A 15768-nucleotide genomic window follows, 5' to 3' on the forward strand; every position below is an offset into this window, starting at 1 on the left:
GTTGGGTCTCCTTAATAGAGAGCCACCTACGGAACACTGAGACAACACATACAGTCCACTAAACAAAGAATAAGACATCAGTTTTCGTAGAGGTTACTGGATATGACTACTATCACCGTAGACAGCTAAGTTGGCTGATACGTTAGTAGAGAGATCTATACTTTAGGGAGTCAAAAATTAAACCCATTGGATGTGTCAAGGCCGTGAGGAGCAGGTGTGGTCTGAATATACCTTGCAGCGCTGTAGGAGTAGGTGGTGATCTGGATGTGTCCTGCAGGACTACTGGATGTGACTAGGTCTGAAAGAGTAGGCTGTAGTCTGGATGTTACTAGATCAGTAGGAGTAGCTAGTAATCTGGATGTGTCCTGCAGGACTACTGGATGTGACTAGGTCTGAAAGAGTAAGCTGAAGTCTGGATGTTACCAGATCTGGAGGAGTAGCTAGTAATCTGGATGTGACCAGGCCTGGAAGAGTTTGTGGTGGTCTGGATGTGACCAGGCCTGGAAGAGTTGGTGGTGGTCTGGATGTGTCTAGGCCTGGAAGAGTTGGTGGTGGTCTGGATGTGTCCAGGCCTGGAAGAGTTAGTGGTGGTCTGGATGTGTCTAGGCCTGGAAGAGTTGGTCGTGGTCTGGATGTGTCCAGGTCTGGAAGAGTTGGTGGTGGTCTGGATGTGACCAGGTCTGGAAGAGTTGGTGGTGGTCTGGATGTGTCTAGGCCTGGAAGAGTTGGTCGTGGTCTGGTTGTGTCCAGGCCTGGAAGAGTTTGTGGAGATCTGGATGTGTCTAGGCCTGGAAGAGTTGGTCGTGGTCTGGATGTGTCCAGGTCTGGAAGAGTTGGTGGTGGTCTGGATGTGTCCAGGTCTGGAAGAGTTGGTGGTGGTCTGGATGTGTCTAGGCCTGGAAGAGTTGGTCGTGGTCTGGATGTGTCCAGGCCTGGAAGAGTTGGTCGTGTTCTGGGTGTGACCAAGCCACGAAGAGGAACTGGTGGTCGGAATGTACTCAGTTAATTGTGCTTCCTCCCCCCCCCCCCTCCCAAGCTAGCACAATTTTGAACTTCGGCTCTCTGGCCCAGCCCTCTCAACTGTCAATCAATTGACAGTTGAGGTTCAGGTTCAGAGCCTACTGGGCTCTATCATATATGAATCTGTGTATGGAGTCTGTCTCCACTACATCAGTGCCTAATGCATTCCATTTATTAACCACCCTGAATCTGAACAGGTATTTATAATGTCTCTGTGGCCTATTTGGGTACTCAGTTTCCACCTGTTTCCTTTTGTGCGAGTATCACCCATGTTCAATAATCTCTCCCTTATCTATCCTGTCAATTCCTCTGAGAATTTTGTATGTCGTGATCATGTTTCCCTTAACTTTTCTGTCTTCCAGCGACGTGAGGTGCAATTCACACAGCCTTTTCTCATAACTCATGCCTCTTAGTGCTGTAACTAGTCAAATGGCATACCTTTGAACCTTCTCCAACATCGTCTTATGCATGACGATATATGGACCCCATGCTGGAGCTGCATACTCCAAGACTGGTCTGACATATGTGGTTTACAAGGTACTAAATAATTCCTTTCATAAATTTCTAAAGGCAGTTCTGATTTTAGCCAGCCTTACATAAGCCGTTTTTTTATGTGGGTTTCAAATGGGGGCCTGACGGTTGAGTGGACAGAGCTCGGGATACGTAGTCCTGAGGTTCCGGGTTCTATCCCAGCGGAGGCGGAAACAAATGGGCAGAGTTCCTTTCACCTGGATGCACCTGTTCACCTAGCAGTAAATAGGTACCTAGGAGTTAGACAGCTGTTACGGGCGGCTTCCTGAGGTGTGTAACAAAAAAGGAGGCCTGGACGAGAACCGGGCCTCGGGGACACTAAGCCCCGAAATCGTCTCAAGATAACCTTCACTAGACAGGTTCGGTGTAATATGAACTCCTGGATCGTAGTTGTTAAGATATAAATCTCGTCCCAACCACATACTCTGACTTTGACAGAGCACTCGGGTGGGTGCAAAAGACTTGTAAATCATTTCATAAAATATACAAACACATTTGCTTGGGTTTTTATCTTACGTTATTAAGTCTGCGAGAAGACATTATTATTAATAAATAATATTGGTAATAATGATAATAATAATAATAATAATAATAATAATAATAATAATAATAATAATAATAATAATAATAATAATAATAATAATAATAATAATAATTATTATTATTATTATTATTATTATTATTATTATTATTATTATTATAATAATAATATAGGATAAAAACCCACACTTGTGTATTTGTGAAGTTTATGTAAGGAATTTACACCAAGTCTTTCACACTCTCATGAGTGCTTTGTCAAGGTCTGAGTGTGTAGTTAGGACGAGACTTACATCTCAACGTCTAGTCCTTGCACTGTATCTACATTTCGCTTCCAGTAGATGAACGACATATGAGATTCAGAAACAAGTAGTGTATTGTGTGGACTAATAATAAACAGAAGCTCCCCTATGACTCTGTAATATCCCCATTGGTCAAACTATTATGTATTAGCGATAAGACCTACCATTAATGTATGATGACTTACTGTAAATATACAGCTCTTGAAATAGCACTTCTCTGTAACTAGCTGACATTGTAACTATAAGGTGTGAAGGATAGATCAAATTGCTTATGTAATAATCTAAGATGAGGTCTGATAAAGACCTTTTGTGCCCTCTGTAATGCTTTTGCGCTACCGCTCACAGGATGAGTATGGGGTGCACAATAAACTAGCCGCCTTCGGCGGCAACAATCAAAAACAATCTCAACGTCTAATGAGGCTGCTATCCGTTGTTTTTATAGATTCAGCTACTCGGAACACGTTCCAAGTACCACAGGATATGATGAGCCCGTAGCTTACCTGGCACAGGGGCGGGGCAAGTACCACGGGCCATGGTGAACCCGAAGTGGGCTTACCAGGCACAGGAGCGGTGCTGTGTGTGTGTGTCGGCTGCTATCCTGTGTCCAGTCCTCTTATCCTTCTTGACCGCCTGACCAGGTCACCCCCCTACTGCCTGACCGGGTCACCCCCTACTGTCTGATCAGGTCACCCCCAACTGCCTGACCAGGTCACCCCCTACTGCCTGACCGGGTCACCCCCTACTGTCTGATCAGGTCACCCCCAACTGCCTGACCAGGTCACCCCCTACTGCCTGACCGGGTCACCCCCTACTGTCTGATCAGGTCACCCCCAACTGCCTGACCAGGTCACCCCCTACTGCCTGACCAGGTCACCCCTACTGCCTGACCAGGTCACCCCCTGCTGCCTGACCAGGTCACCCCTACTGCTTGACCAGGTCACCCCGACTGCCTGACCAGGTCACCGTCTACTGCCTGATCAGGTCACCCCCTACTGCCTGACCAGGTCACCCCCTACTGCCTGACCAGGTCACCCCCTACTGCCTGACCAGGTCATCCCCTACTGCCTGACCAGGTCACCCCCTACTGCCTGACCAGGTCACCCCTTACTGCCGATGTACCTGCGGTAATGTCTTCTACAGAGTTATGGTCACATGACCTTTCTGTAATCCTGCTGTTCTTGGACCTGGAGTTGTTATTACTTGAGGTGTTCATCTGGATGTTATCCCTCGTAACCCTTTCCATACACAAAGGAACGTGGCTAATGGGACTGCTTTCAGTCATCCATTTATTGACATCTAATTTTAATTCACTCAGAATAATTTTCCCAGTAAAATTATCATCGGAAGTAAGGCTTTTGTTACCAACGAAAGTATTCAGAGAATGTTTTAGTACCCCTTCCACTACCCTTCTAATTATAATCTTATTAAGTTATAGATTATTTCACATTTCCTAAAATCAATATTGTTTAGTGACTCGTCTTTCCTAGAAGCTGAACTTAAATACTTATATAAGAGATTTTTGGATTTAGGTTATCCATCGTGGTTCATTGAAAAAGCACACAGTAAAGCTAAAGACATCCTTTACATTATAACTGTGAGACGCCCTTTGAATCCTCATAAGAAAATGGTTTTGAAATTGCCTTATAATCTTCTTTTAATTAAAATGATCCGTAAGGACCGACATATAATTTTATGTCTCGTATCCGTAACGTAGCGGATACAAGACATAAAATCGTTTTCAATTACCCAAATACAATTAGGGAAAGGATTAGTAAGAATAGAGTAGGAGAGGATAGTAATCGGGGAGGAGTTTATATATTACCTTGAAGATATTGTAATGACGTCTATGTGGGGAAACCAAGGCGAAAACTAGAGATCAGAAATGAGGAACATAAGAAAGCATATAAAAGAATCACGGCTGGTAATGGTGCTGTAGCAAACCATAGTTGGGAAAAGTATTACAATATTGATTTTAAGAGAAGTGAAATAATCTATGAAAGTAATAATATTAGAACTAGAAGGGTTCCAGCTCCCAAGCCGGTACAATCACGGTGCAGGCTTCCCATACCACCTGCACCCAACCACACACGTGACACTGAAGATAGCGATGCTGAGCGTGATAACATAGACACCTCAGCGGCGTATCATCCTCCACGCACCCATGATAACCAAGCAAAGCCTTGGAAGTCAAACGCCACTGAAACACATAACTCATGATTTAAGCTTGTCAACAGAACCTGCTCAACTCCTTAGTTCACGTCTTGATGCAAGCAATTTATTTGCACATGAAACGTCATACTTGTGGTTCTGCAAACGAGATGAAGAGTTTCATGACTGTGAGCACACACATGTGGGTGTATGATGGCTGGGAGCACACATGTGGGTGTATGATGACTGGGAACACACATGTGGGTGTATGATGACTGGTGTCGGAAAATCCGACACCATTTAATAATAATATCATACATACAGATAATAGCTGTATTACCAACAAGTTACCCATAGAAAACGTAACTTGTAGTGGAATTACCGTCTATAGAAAACGGGATATCATCACCACATACTATTATAATTCACCAGCTATTCTGCTGGGAATTATTCTTAAATACATTAGTCTTTGGACTTTACCATCATAAAAACATCTTATATAAAATAACTTAATTATCAATATTAAAGTAGAGTAAATGTAACCCTTCTATCACTTTCTGAAATCTGGACAAAGTAGGCCAGGCGTCAGGGGGGAAGGAGGGCAGCCATTGTTGTTATATGAGACCAGAGGCTCACACGGGAGCAAATTCGGCTCCTGTTAAATTTACTTGGACGTAGTGTTATGGAACCCAAAGGTGTACCATTGTCAACACGCTGTCTACAAATACAAGTTAAGTGTCTATCCGAAACCCGTTTATCATTCATTTATGGCCATTAATGTCAGGATATAGGGTTAGCCGGTTAGAACGCGAAATCGCCTCATACTAAAGGTAATTAAGCCAGGTCTTTAATGTTCCATGTACTGTATAGTGTTTTCTCTGATATAGCTTGTCATATATAGGATTCTGGCTTCACAGCTAGCGCACTTTTGACAGGTCAAGACGAGGATGCAAGATTATGTGCACCAGTTACTGGGTGATGGAAGCTAACTCAAAGAGGATAATTTGGTGTCTACACCCTAGTTATACCTGGTGGACTAACCTGCTGTACTATAAGATAAGGAACCTCATCAATGTATGTAGCTATTACTGTAGTTTGATTGGCTGCATATATATAAACTAATAAACCCCCCCTAATGTGTAGAGGATCGATTTGTGAGATTATGAGATTATTGCAGAAATACAGTCCACTTATCATTATACAAATTGCTATCGAAGTATATAAATTAACGTAAATATAAATTCTATATAAATTCATATAAATTAAACAAATATAAATCTCACAGGTCGGTTCCCACATTATTTGGTCATCTTCGAACCGGATGACGGATTATTTGATCCTTTGAACCCACATTTGGTCATCTTAGTACCGGATGAACCAAACCAGTGGATTCATTAAATATACTAGTGCAGTGTTATTTAAACAAGGCTAGCCAGTCAAAGACAGCGGCGAAGCCTCGTGGGAGCTCAGGAGCCTCCCTCAGCCCAGTTCAGCTTCGTCAGCGGTTTCATGCACACCCACAGATATTTGGTGGCGTGTTATTTCGTGAAATGACAGCGCTAATATAGAATCCAGCCAAATTAGTGACTGTGTCTTCGCGAGATTGTTCACGGATTTCGTGGTGTTACATTTCGCGAGAGATTATCTACGAATTTTGTGGAGTTTATTTCGCGAGGTCACTAATAATATTTAATACTTCTAGATAATATTAGAAGTTTCATAGAGGCTAATTAAGAGGCTATTATCAATAATTGTGTATATTATTTCTCCAAAATAGAGAATTATTTAATATATATTGCACTAGTGATCACAGTATAATATTTACTAATTGCCAACCCACAACAGGGTAGGATATTACCATTGACTAGTTGAACTATTATCGTTCATCCTAGTCCCATTATTACCATAGTCAGTTGTACTATATTGAATAACCTAACACCATTAATGAATGGTCCAGACCCTATTTTGGGTGTAATTTTTATCAACTCGAGTTGAGTTGTGTATATATAATAATTTACTTATGATCATTACACCTTTGAGTGATTAATTAGTGTCTCTACCATCCTAGGGTGATATAGAAGAGCTAACCTAAAGGTACTTCCAGTGACACTGGTTTATTACTCAAATCATTAGTGTGTATGATTGTATGTATATAATGTGTATTAATTTTAAGTGCTAACCTCTAGTAGAGGTAGGATTACAGCCTAGCGAGTGCAGAATTTACCCTAGGCTACCATTAGTGTTTGTTCAGTATTATGAGCAGCCCAAGTACAAGCCCCACAAGGCTTCACCAACTAGCCAGGATGGATAATGCAGGGAGAATGAAAAGAACCCTTGCAGGTCTTAAAGGCCACTTAACAAGACAGATCAAGAAATGTGAAGATTTGTCACAACAATCTCAAGTTGATTATGCTGACCTGGAAAGCTATTATCAAGCAGCTGCAGGTAAATTTGAGCAAATCAAATGCCAAATGGCTGTCCTTGTGGGGACAGACTACTACCATCAATTCATTGGTAGCCCTACTAAATATCAGGGCATAACCATGTTAAACTCTGCAGGAGGTAAATTACTCTCAGGCCCAGTATCAAGCCTGAGGAGTCCTATGCCTGCAGATAAACAATACCAGTAGAAATCTAAATTTGTCAGCTGATTATATTTCTCCAGTAGCATTATACTAAGGAGATTACAGCTGACTATACCAACAGAGGTTGATGTTAGTATCATCATTTGAAGCTGAAGATGAGTTCATGAGGCCTCAGTGGCAAATCAGTGAACAGTAGCCTAAAACAGCTACAAGTCACTGCGACCAATGTCACTGAACCCACTGCAGTCTCAGAACCATACTTTACTTTAATGATGAGCTATTCAATCTTCTGAATCAATTAATTAAATTAAACCCCAATAAATCTGATGACTGATTTGATACATTTATTATTTAATCAAGATGTATTCCATGGGCCTCAGTGTTTATATATCAGTGACCAGTTACCTGAAGAAACTTCAAGTTATATCTAATGTCACTGATCTCACTGCAGTCCCTGAATCATACTTGACTGTAGTACTTGATCACATTCAGTCTTCTGGGTTAAATAATATGTAATTAGGCTTGAATATTAGCCTTTCAAGAGTTGACAGGGAAATGAAATCGCATTAGACTTCTAACCCCTGCAACTCTAGTACGGGACATCCGTCCTGTACGAACAGACGCGCAAATGTGTGATTACTAACTATAATTCGAAGGAGGAGTATCGGTGTTCGTCTGTTCTAAATAGGACTTCGACCCGTGAGCAGCCCCCTGGGGAATTATGTCGGAAAATCCGACACCATTTAATAATAATATCATACATACAGATAATAGCTGTATTACCAACAAGTTACCCATAGAAAACGTAACTTGTAGTGGAATTACCGTCTATAGAAAACGGGATATCATCACCACATACTATTATAATTCACCAGCTATTCTGCTGGGAATTATTCTTAAATACATTAGTCTTTGGACTTTACCATCATAAAAACATCTTATATAAAATAACTTAATTATCAATATTAAAGTAGAGTAAATGTAACCCTTCTATCACTTTCTGAAATCTGGACAAAGTAGGCCAGGCGTCAGGGGGGAAGGAGGGCAGCCATTGTTGTTATATGAGACCAGAGGCTCACACGGGAGCAAATTCGGCTCCTGTTAAATTTACTTGGACGTAGTGTTATGGAACCCAAAGGTGTACCATTGTCAACACGCTGTCTACAAATACAAGTTAAGTGTCTATCCGAAACCCGTTTATCATTCATTTATGGCCATTAATGTCAGGATATAGGGTTAGCCGGTTAGAACGCGAAATCGCCTCATACTAAAGGTAATTAAGCCAGGTCTTTAATGTTCCATGTACTGTATAGTGTTTTCTCTGATATAGCTTGTCATATATAGGATTCTGGCTTCACAGCTAGCGCACTTTTGACAGGTCAAGACGAGGATGCAAGATTATGTGCACCAGTTACTGGGTGATGGAAGCTAACTCAAAGAGGATAATTTGGTGTCTACACCCTAGTTATACCTGGTGGACTAACCTGCTGTACTATAAGATAAGGAACCTCATCAATGTATGTAGCTATTACTGTAGTTTGATTGGCTGCATATATATAAACTAATAAACCCCCCCTAATGTGTAGAGGATCGATTTGTGAGATTATGAGATTATTGCAGAAATACAGTCCACTTATCATTATACAAATTGCTATCGAAGTATATAAATTAACGTAAATATAAATTCTATATAAATTCATATAAATTAAACAAATATAAATCTCACAGGTCGGTTCCCACAACTGGGAGCACACATGTGGGTGTATGGTGACTGTGAGCACACATGTGGGTGTATGGTGACTGGGAACACACATGTGGGTGTATGATGACTGGGAGCACACATGTGGGTGTATGATGACTGGGAGTACACATGTGGGTGTATGATGACTGGGAGTACACATGTGGGTGTATGATGACTGGGAGTACACATGTGGGTGTATGGTGACTTGGAACACACATGTGGGTGTATGATGACTGGGAGTACACATGTGGGTGTATGATGACTGGGAGTACACATGTGGGTGTATGATGACTGGGAGTACACATGTGGGTGTATGATGACTGGGAGTACACATGTGGGTGTATGATGACTGGGAGTACACATGTGGGTGTATGGTGACTTGGAACACACATGTGGGTGTATGATGACTGTGAGCACACACATGTGGGTGTATGATGACTGGGAGCACACATGTGGGTGTATGGTGACTTGGAACACACATGTGGGTGTATGATGACCGGGAGCACACATGTGGGTGTATGATGACTGGGAGCACACATGTGGGTGTATGATGACTTGGAACACACATGTGGGTGTATGATGACTGGGAGCACACACATGTTGGTGTATGTTCCACACCATATCTGTATTACTTTCCTGAGAACTGTGCAGACTACACAGTTTACCGTGAGTAACATGGGGAAATGTTTCACTAAGATATTCGTACTATTGAAGAAAAGTATGAAAAACAATGGAGCATTATTGGGAGTCTAAAACGTGACGCCCAGTATGAAACAACTGAAAATCTTTGAAAAAGTCTGTTCTTTCACATTGATGAATATTCCTGTGGATTTCAATGTGAATAAACAACATTTTCTAATGTTTAGTCACTAATAACTTCACCACTTCTTTACCATTCAAACCCCGACAATTATAACAGAAAGGTTGGTTAAAACTTTATCTTTTATGTGTTCATCAAATAGATAAAGGTTGAAAAAAGTTGAAAAACATGAGATGACTAAGCAAACGAGTCATTTTTTAATTCAGTCTAGCCAGATTATTTAGATGACAATGACAAACTCAGACCACAGAAAATAAACAAACCTCATACCTGTGTAATAATACTGACAATAATAATAATAATAATAATAATAATAATAATAATAATAATAATAATATTATGTGGCACAATGGCACTCTTGTGCCATTGTGCTCACATTGTGATCACATGATCACAACACAATTGTAATCATGGCACAATCTTCTACTATTTGGGAATGCATGCCTAGATTTACCGCCGAGAAGAGACAAGTCATTAGCACCCTCAGTAATCAGGGCTCTTAATGAATTCCCCAGAGCAGACAACCTGGTCCGCCTCCCCCCTCGTGCCAAGAACACCAGCCGAAGGACGACCAACAACCGCTCACCTGAGAACCACAAAATGAGAGCACAGATCACCAGGAAAATAGAAGAGGGCAATACCACAGGTGCCATCAGAATCATGACCAGCGATGACACTATTGCCCCCAGGAACGCCACGGCAGCACGGGCTTACAAGACAAACACCCACACAGAGCCCCAGACAGCAGCAGGGATCCCCAGGATAACAATACTGGAATAGAACCCTTGACTGTTCGCGAATCTGAGGTGTACAAAGCAGCCATGTCTTTCCAATCAGGTTCAGCAGGGGGCTTTACAGGCCTAAGACCCCAGCACATCAAACAGATCAGCCCACGCAGCACGTGCTTACATTGCTGATCTCCCGGCCCAGAAGGCATTAGTAAAGCTTGACTTTAAAAATGCCTTCAATCAAGTCAGAAGAGACGCTGTCCTCAGGGCTGTACACAGCCATTTCCGTCCCCTTTACCCATTCATTCGATCGTGCTACAGTGGGGACTCTAAGCTTCTTTTTGGGGAGCATGAAATAGACTCCTGTGAAGGTGTCCAACAAGGTGATCCCTTATCCCCCTTCCTTTTCTGCTTAGCTATCAAAGAGGTCACTGATAGTCTGACAAGCGAACTAAACATCTGGTACCTGGATGATGGCACTCTCGCCGGCACCCCGGATACCATTTTGGAGGATATCAGGAAAATCCAGGAGCAAGGAGCAGCCTTGGGCCTCATTCTCAATGCATCCAAATGCGATATAGTCTCCCGCAACCCAGACATCACTCGCCAAATAAAAAATGTTCTTCCAGACATTCTCGTTGTCGAGCCACGTGACTGCACCCTCCTGGGTGCCCCTATTGGCCCGCAAGCAATCGAGGAGGTCCTGGATGCAAAAATCACTGATCTATAGAGAATGCTGGACAGGATTGACGAGATTGATGCCCATGATGCTCTCTTCCACCTCACAGGATGCCTATCTCTCCCTAAGTTGACCTACTTTCTGAAGTGTTCTCCATTCTACAAAAGACCTAGATTAAATGTGTATGACACCCTTATGAGGTCCATGCTGGTGAAAGTCCTGAACCTGCCATTGGACGACTCTCAGTGGGATCAAGCAACCCTCCCTGTAAGACTCGGCGCCTTTGTGTCCGCACAGCCTCCCAGATTGCTCTACGAGCCTTCCTTTCCGCCTCCCATGCATCGCACGACCTCGAAGGAGATATCCTACCTGAAACCCTGAGCGATTCAGCAGGAATACACGATCCTGCTTTCACTGAATGCTCAAATCAGTGGGATGATCTTGCAGTCCCAGCACCCATTATAGAGCCAACGAAAAAACATAAACAATCCAGCTGAGACCACCTACTAGTGGAAAAAGGAGCTGATGCCATGCTCAGTGTCACAACATCAGACAAGGAGAAAGCCCGCTGCAGAGCAGTGCCTGTCCCCATGCTGAAGACTTCCTCCTGGCAGTAACCGTGTCGGCAATGGGCACTCGTCTAGATCCAGAATCCCTTCGTGTAGCAGTGGCCCTCCACCTTGGTGCCCAAATTCACACTAAATACAAGTTTATTTGCAACAGGGTGGAAGCAGACCAATATGGACTGCATGGGTTGCATTGAGGCAGCACAAAGGGCTGGCATGCAAGACACAACGAGGTCAATGAGGTCATCAAGAGGAGCCTGTTACGGCCCTATTGGGTCGCAACTGGGTTCTTTCTCTGATGTTATTAGAGTTTGGGTATCCGGCCCCAAGTTAGTAGTGGCTTTCAAGGGGTGTGTTCCGTAACGCAAGTAAATAAAAGGGAAAGGGATAAAACTGCACTAAATTAAATATATAATTATTCCACCACCATAAATTAATATATAAACAGCCACACGCGGTTACTATGACTGCACTTATGTACAATAACTTCTTCTTCCGAAGACTCAGGATGTTTCACGGTGCTCAAGACGAGTAGCCCTGGTTCTCTCCTCGTGGCCTCACGATGAATCCTTAGATTCCCTAGGCGAGTCTACCCTGGCCAAAGGCCAGCCAAATCACAGTCCCACTGGGTGCACCGTCGTGGAGGCCTTCAACCACAAATCCAGCCTGTAGCTGGCAGGTTCCAATCAGCTCTGCTGCGTAGGCCACTCCACGACCGATACTAGGGTTGCGAGCCGTAGGCAGGAGCCACGTGTGATTCCACTGATCACTCTCCTCACCACAACACCCCAGTGGCTAGTCTTCTCCACCAGTCATCCCTGGGTACGACAATTCCTGGTTCTGCCACCTCACAGGCAGGCTAACACAACAGTGTTCATCCGGGGGGTGACTCACAGCTGCTGCAGCAAACACGTGGAGATACTATGGCTGCCTTAAGTAGACTGATCCAACCTCGAATACAGCAGTCCCAGGTCGACTCTGTAATCAGACACGGCATTAGTACTGGTTACACTCTAGGGCACCTCACTCACAGGCTTAGACGCAAACGCCCACCTATCCACTCCATAGATGGCGTTGCTGTCTAAGCGTCACCTCACCAGAGGTCAGCAGCAGCTATGTTACGAGCTGTTCAAGACGGGAAACCAGCCCTTATGGCCAGTATATCTCGTCCTCACTAGATGGCATCGTCCATTTGGAGGGGGTTTCGGGAGCTGACCCACAGATGGCGCGGTCTTCACTGCTCCGTGCTCGGACGCTGGGCTCGGGTCTGTAACAGAGCCTCATCTCAGCTTAGTGCCCAGCGGAGAGAGAACCTCGCATCTTAGGAGACCAAAACCCGGATGACCCCGCACTTGGCCCTGATGATTCACTTTATACCCATGGAAAAGGGGCAAACAGTTGGTGTGGGACTACACATGTGTATCCACCCTGGCTGACACCTATGTACACTTCGGTGCTGATCAAACAGGTGGGGCGGCCAACCACAGGGAAATAGCAAAATCACTCAAACACAGGCGATTGGAAGGTCGATACACCTTTGTTCCCATAGCATCTCAGACGCATGGCCCCTGGGGCAAGAGTGCCTTGGGATTTCTCAGGGAATTGGGCTCCAGGCTCATTGACGTCACCAGAGACCCAAGGGCTTCCAGTTTTTTGTTTCAGCGCCTCAGTGTGGCGATCCAGAGGGAAAATTCCCTGCTGCATCCTCGGATCCTGTCCAAAAGCAGAGGAGCTTCAAGAGATCCATAACCTTTAAGTACTTTTTGTATCAACCAATGTATATCTTGTAACCATTTAATACATAATAAAGCACAAAAAAAGGAATGGGGTGGTACGGGGGGAGGGGAATAATAATCATAATTGTAATAAAAGTAGTAATAATAATATTAATAATACAAGTCATTTTGATTGAATAGAGTGCCTCAACTCACGTTTTGGCGAGTCCCAGACATATGCCTTAACCGACCGAGTAACGATGGAACAAATGTCAGCTAACCCGGAAGCCTACTCCCGTAGGCCGGGAGAATAACTCCAGGAGAATTCACTGGGCGGTCTGGAGACCAAGAACTGGAGCCCAACGAAGGTTTAACAGTTGACCCGACCACACTCTGGCCTTCGGTAATGGCATTCACACCTTTATGCCCCATATTTGATCGCAATGAAGTCACAATGTCGTAATATATCAACGAAAATTATTTTGAGGCAATAGAGTGACTTGGACCCGTATTTCATCTTTAATATGTAGAACTCGTCTTGACAAGTTTGACGACTAAAACATAACGTCACTCTAAAGTTCAACATCTCGCAAACTCTTGACACCTAAGTATTCGAACCTGGTTAGCCAGGGGTCTCCATGCCCCCCAATTGTATGCAAGTAGATCTTAAGACTTTCCAACACCTTTAGACAGTCGCTGGTCAAGTGGTTACAGCACCGGATCGCTGCGGGTATGGAAACCCTGTCTCAGTAGGTTCAAATCAGCGCCGGTTTGTCAGTCATCAAGTAAGTAGCAACCTTCTTCTTTTCCATGGAGTATCACTGGTCAATTGGTGTTATTTCGTCACACATCATATGTCTGAATAATGATTGGTTAGTGTTACAATTTGCATGGGGTTTTCTAAATCATGGAAGGCTGTGATTGGTTCATTATAGGTGTGATGAACTATCGACCCATATATAGTTGTTAAACTGTTATTTCTCTGTGAGCTTTCCGCCATTGATATAATATCTGGCACATTAAGTTGCTTGTTGTGGTACTGTGGTGCTCCTGCTCTTGTTGTGGTGCTGTGGTGCTCCTGCTCTTGTTGTGGTACTGTGGTGCTCCCGCTCTTGTTGTAGTGCTGTGGTGCTCCCGCTCTTGTTGTGGTGCTGTGGTGCTGCCGCTCTTGTTGTGGTACTGTGGTGCTCCTGCTCTTGTTGTGGTGCTGTGGTGCTGCCGCTCTTGTTGTGGTACTGTGGTGCTCCTGCTCTTGTTGTGGTGCTGTGGTGCTCCTGCTCTTGTTGTGGTACTGTGGTGCTCCTGCTCTTGTTGTGGTGCTGCCGCTCTTGTTGTGGTACTGTGGTGCTCCTGCTTTTGTTGTGGTGCTGTGGTGCTCCTGCTCTTGTTGTGGTACTGTGGTGCTCCTGCTCTTGTTGTGGTGCTGTGGTGCTGCCGCTCTTGTTGTGGTACTGTGGTGCTCCTGCTCTTGTTGTGGTACTGTGGTGCTCCTGCTCTTGTTGTGGTGCTGTGGTGCTCCTGCTCTTGTTGTGGTGCTGTGGTGCTCCCGCTCTTGTTGTGGTGCTGTGGTGCTGCCGCTCTTGTTGTGGTACTGTGGTGCTCCTGCTCTTGTTGTGGTGCTCCTGCTCTTGTTGTGGTACTGTGGTGCTCCTGCTCTTGTTGTGGTACTGTGGTGCTCCTGCTCTTGTTGTGGTACTGTGGTGCTCCCGCTCTTGTTGTAGTGCTGTGGTGCTCCTGCTCTTGTTGTGGTACTGTGGTGCTGCCGCTCTTGTTGTGGTGCTGTGGTGCTCCTGCTCTTGTTTTGGTGCTGTGGTGCTCCTGCTCTTGTTGTGGTACTGTGGTGCTCCTGCTCTTGTTGTGGTGCTGTGGTGCTCCTGCTCTTGTTGTGGTACTCTGGTGCTCCTGCTCTTGTTGTGGTACTGTGGTGCTCCTGCTCTTGTTGTGGTGCTGTGGTGCTGCCGCTCTTGTTGTGGTGCTGTGGTGCTCCTGCTCTTGTTGTGGTGCTGTGGTGCTCCTGCTCTTGTTGTGGTGCTGTGGTGCTCCTGCTCTTGTTGTGGTGCTGTGGTGCTGCCGCTCTTGTTGTGGTACTGTGGTGCACCCGCTCTTGTTGTAGTGCTGTGGTGCTCCCGCTCTTGTTGTAGTGCTGTGGTGCTGCCGCTCTTGTTGTAGTGCTGTGGTGCTGTGGTGCATCCGCTCTTGTTGTGGTGCTGTTGTGCTCCCGCTCTTGTTGACTCTCAGTGATAAGGAAGGGCTGGGACCTCAGGACGGGTTGGGACCTCAGGACGGGCTGGGACCTCAGGACGGGCTGGGACCTCAGGACGGGCTGGGACCTCACGACGGGCTGGGACTTCACGACGTGCTGGGACCTCAGGACGTGCTGGGACCTCAGGACGGGC

At 44.7% G+C, this 15768-nt stretch overlaps 1 protein-coding gene across 1 annotated transcript; it reads right to left on the reverse strand.

Annotated features, from left to right (window-relative positions):
- Positions 1 to 333: 333 nt before the first annotated feature.
- On the reverse strand, positions 334 to 13804 carry LOC123774160 (protein diaphanous homolog 1-like). The gene is made up of 2 exons (XM_069312762.1): positions 13654 to 13804; positions 334 to 980 (listed from the first exon to the last, which is right to left on the reverse strand). The coding sequence occupies exons 1-2, from the start codon at positions 13802 to 13804 to the stop codon at positions 334 to 336; spliced, it is 798 nt and encodes a 265-aa protein (XP_069168863.1).
- Between the last annotated feature and the right edge of the window lie 1964 nt (positions 13805 to 15768).

The sequence above is a fragment of the Procambarus clarkii genome, chromosome 73, assembly GCF_040958095.1.
Source record: "Procambarus clarkii isolate CNS0578487 chromosome 73, FALCON_Pclarkii_2.0, whole genome shotgun sequence".
NCBI classification, from domain to species: Eukaryota; Metazoa; Arthropoda; class Malacostraca; order Decapoda; family Cambaridae; genus Procambarus; species Procambarus clarkii.

What these genes read in the sequence shown, in the direction of transcription:
- LOC123774160 (XM_069312762.1), bottom strand. Translation starts at nt 13,804, where the DNA reads ATGGGGCATAAAGGTGTGAATGCCATTACCGAAGGCCAGAGTGTGGTC. An exon ending in CTACGGGAGTAGGCTTCCGG is followed by an intron (nt 981 to 13,653) that starts GTTAGCTGACAT and finishes TCCGACCACCAG; the next exon opens with TTCCTCTTCGTGGCTTGGTC.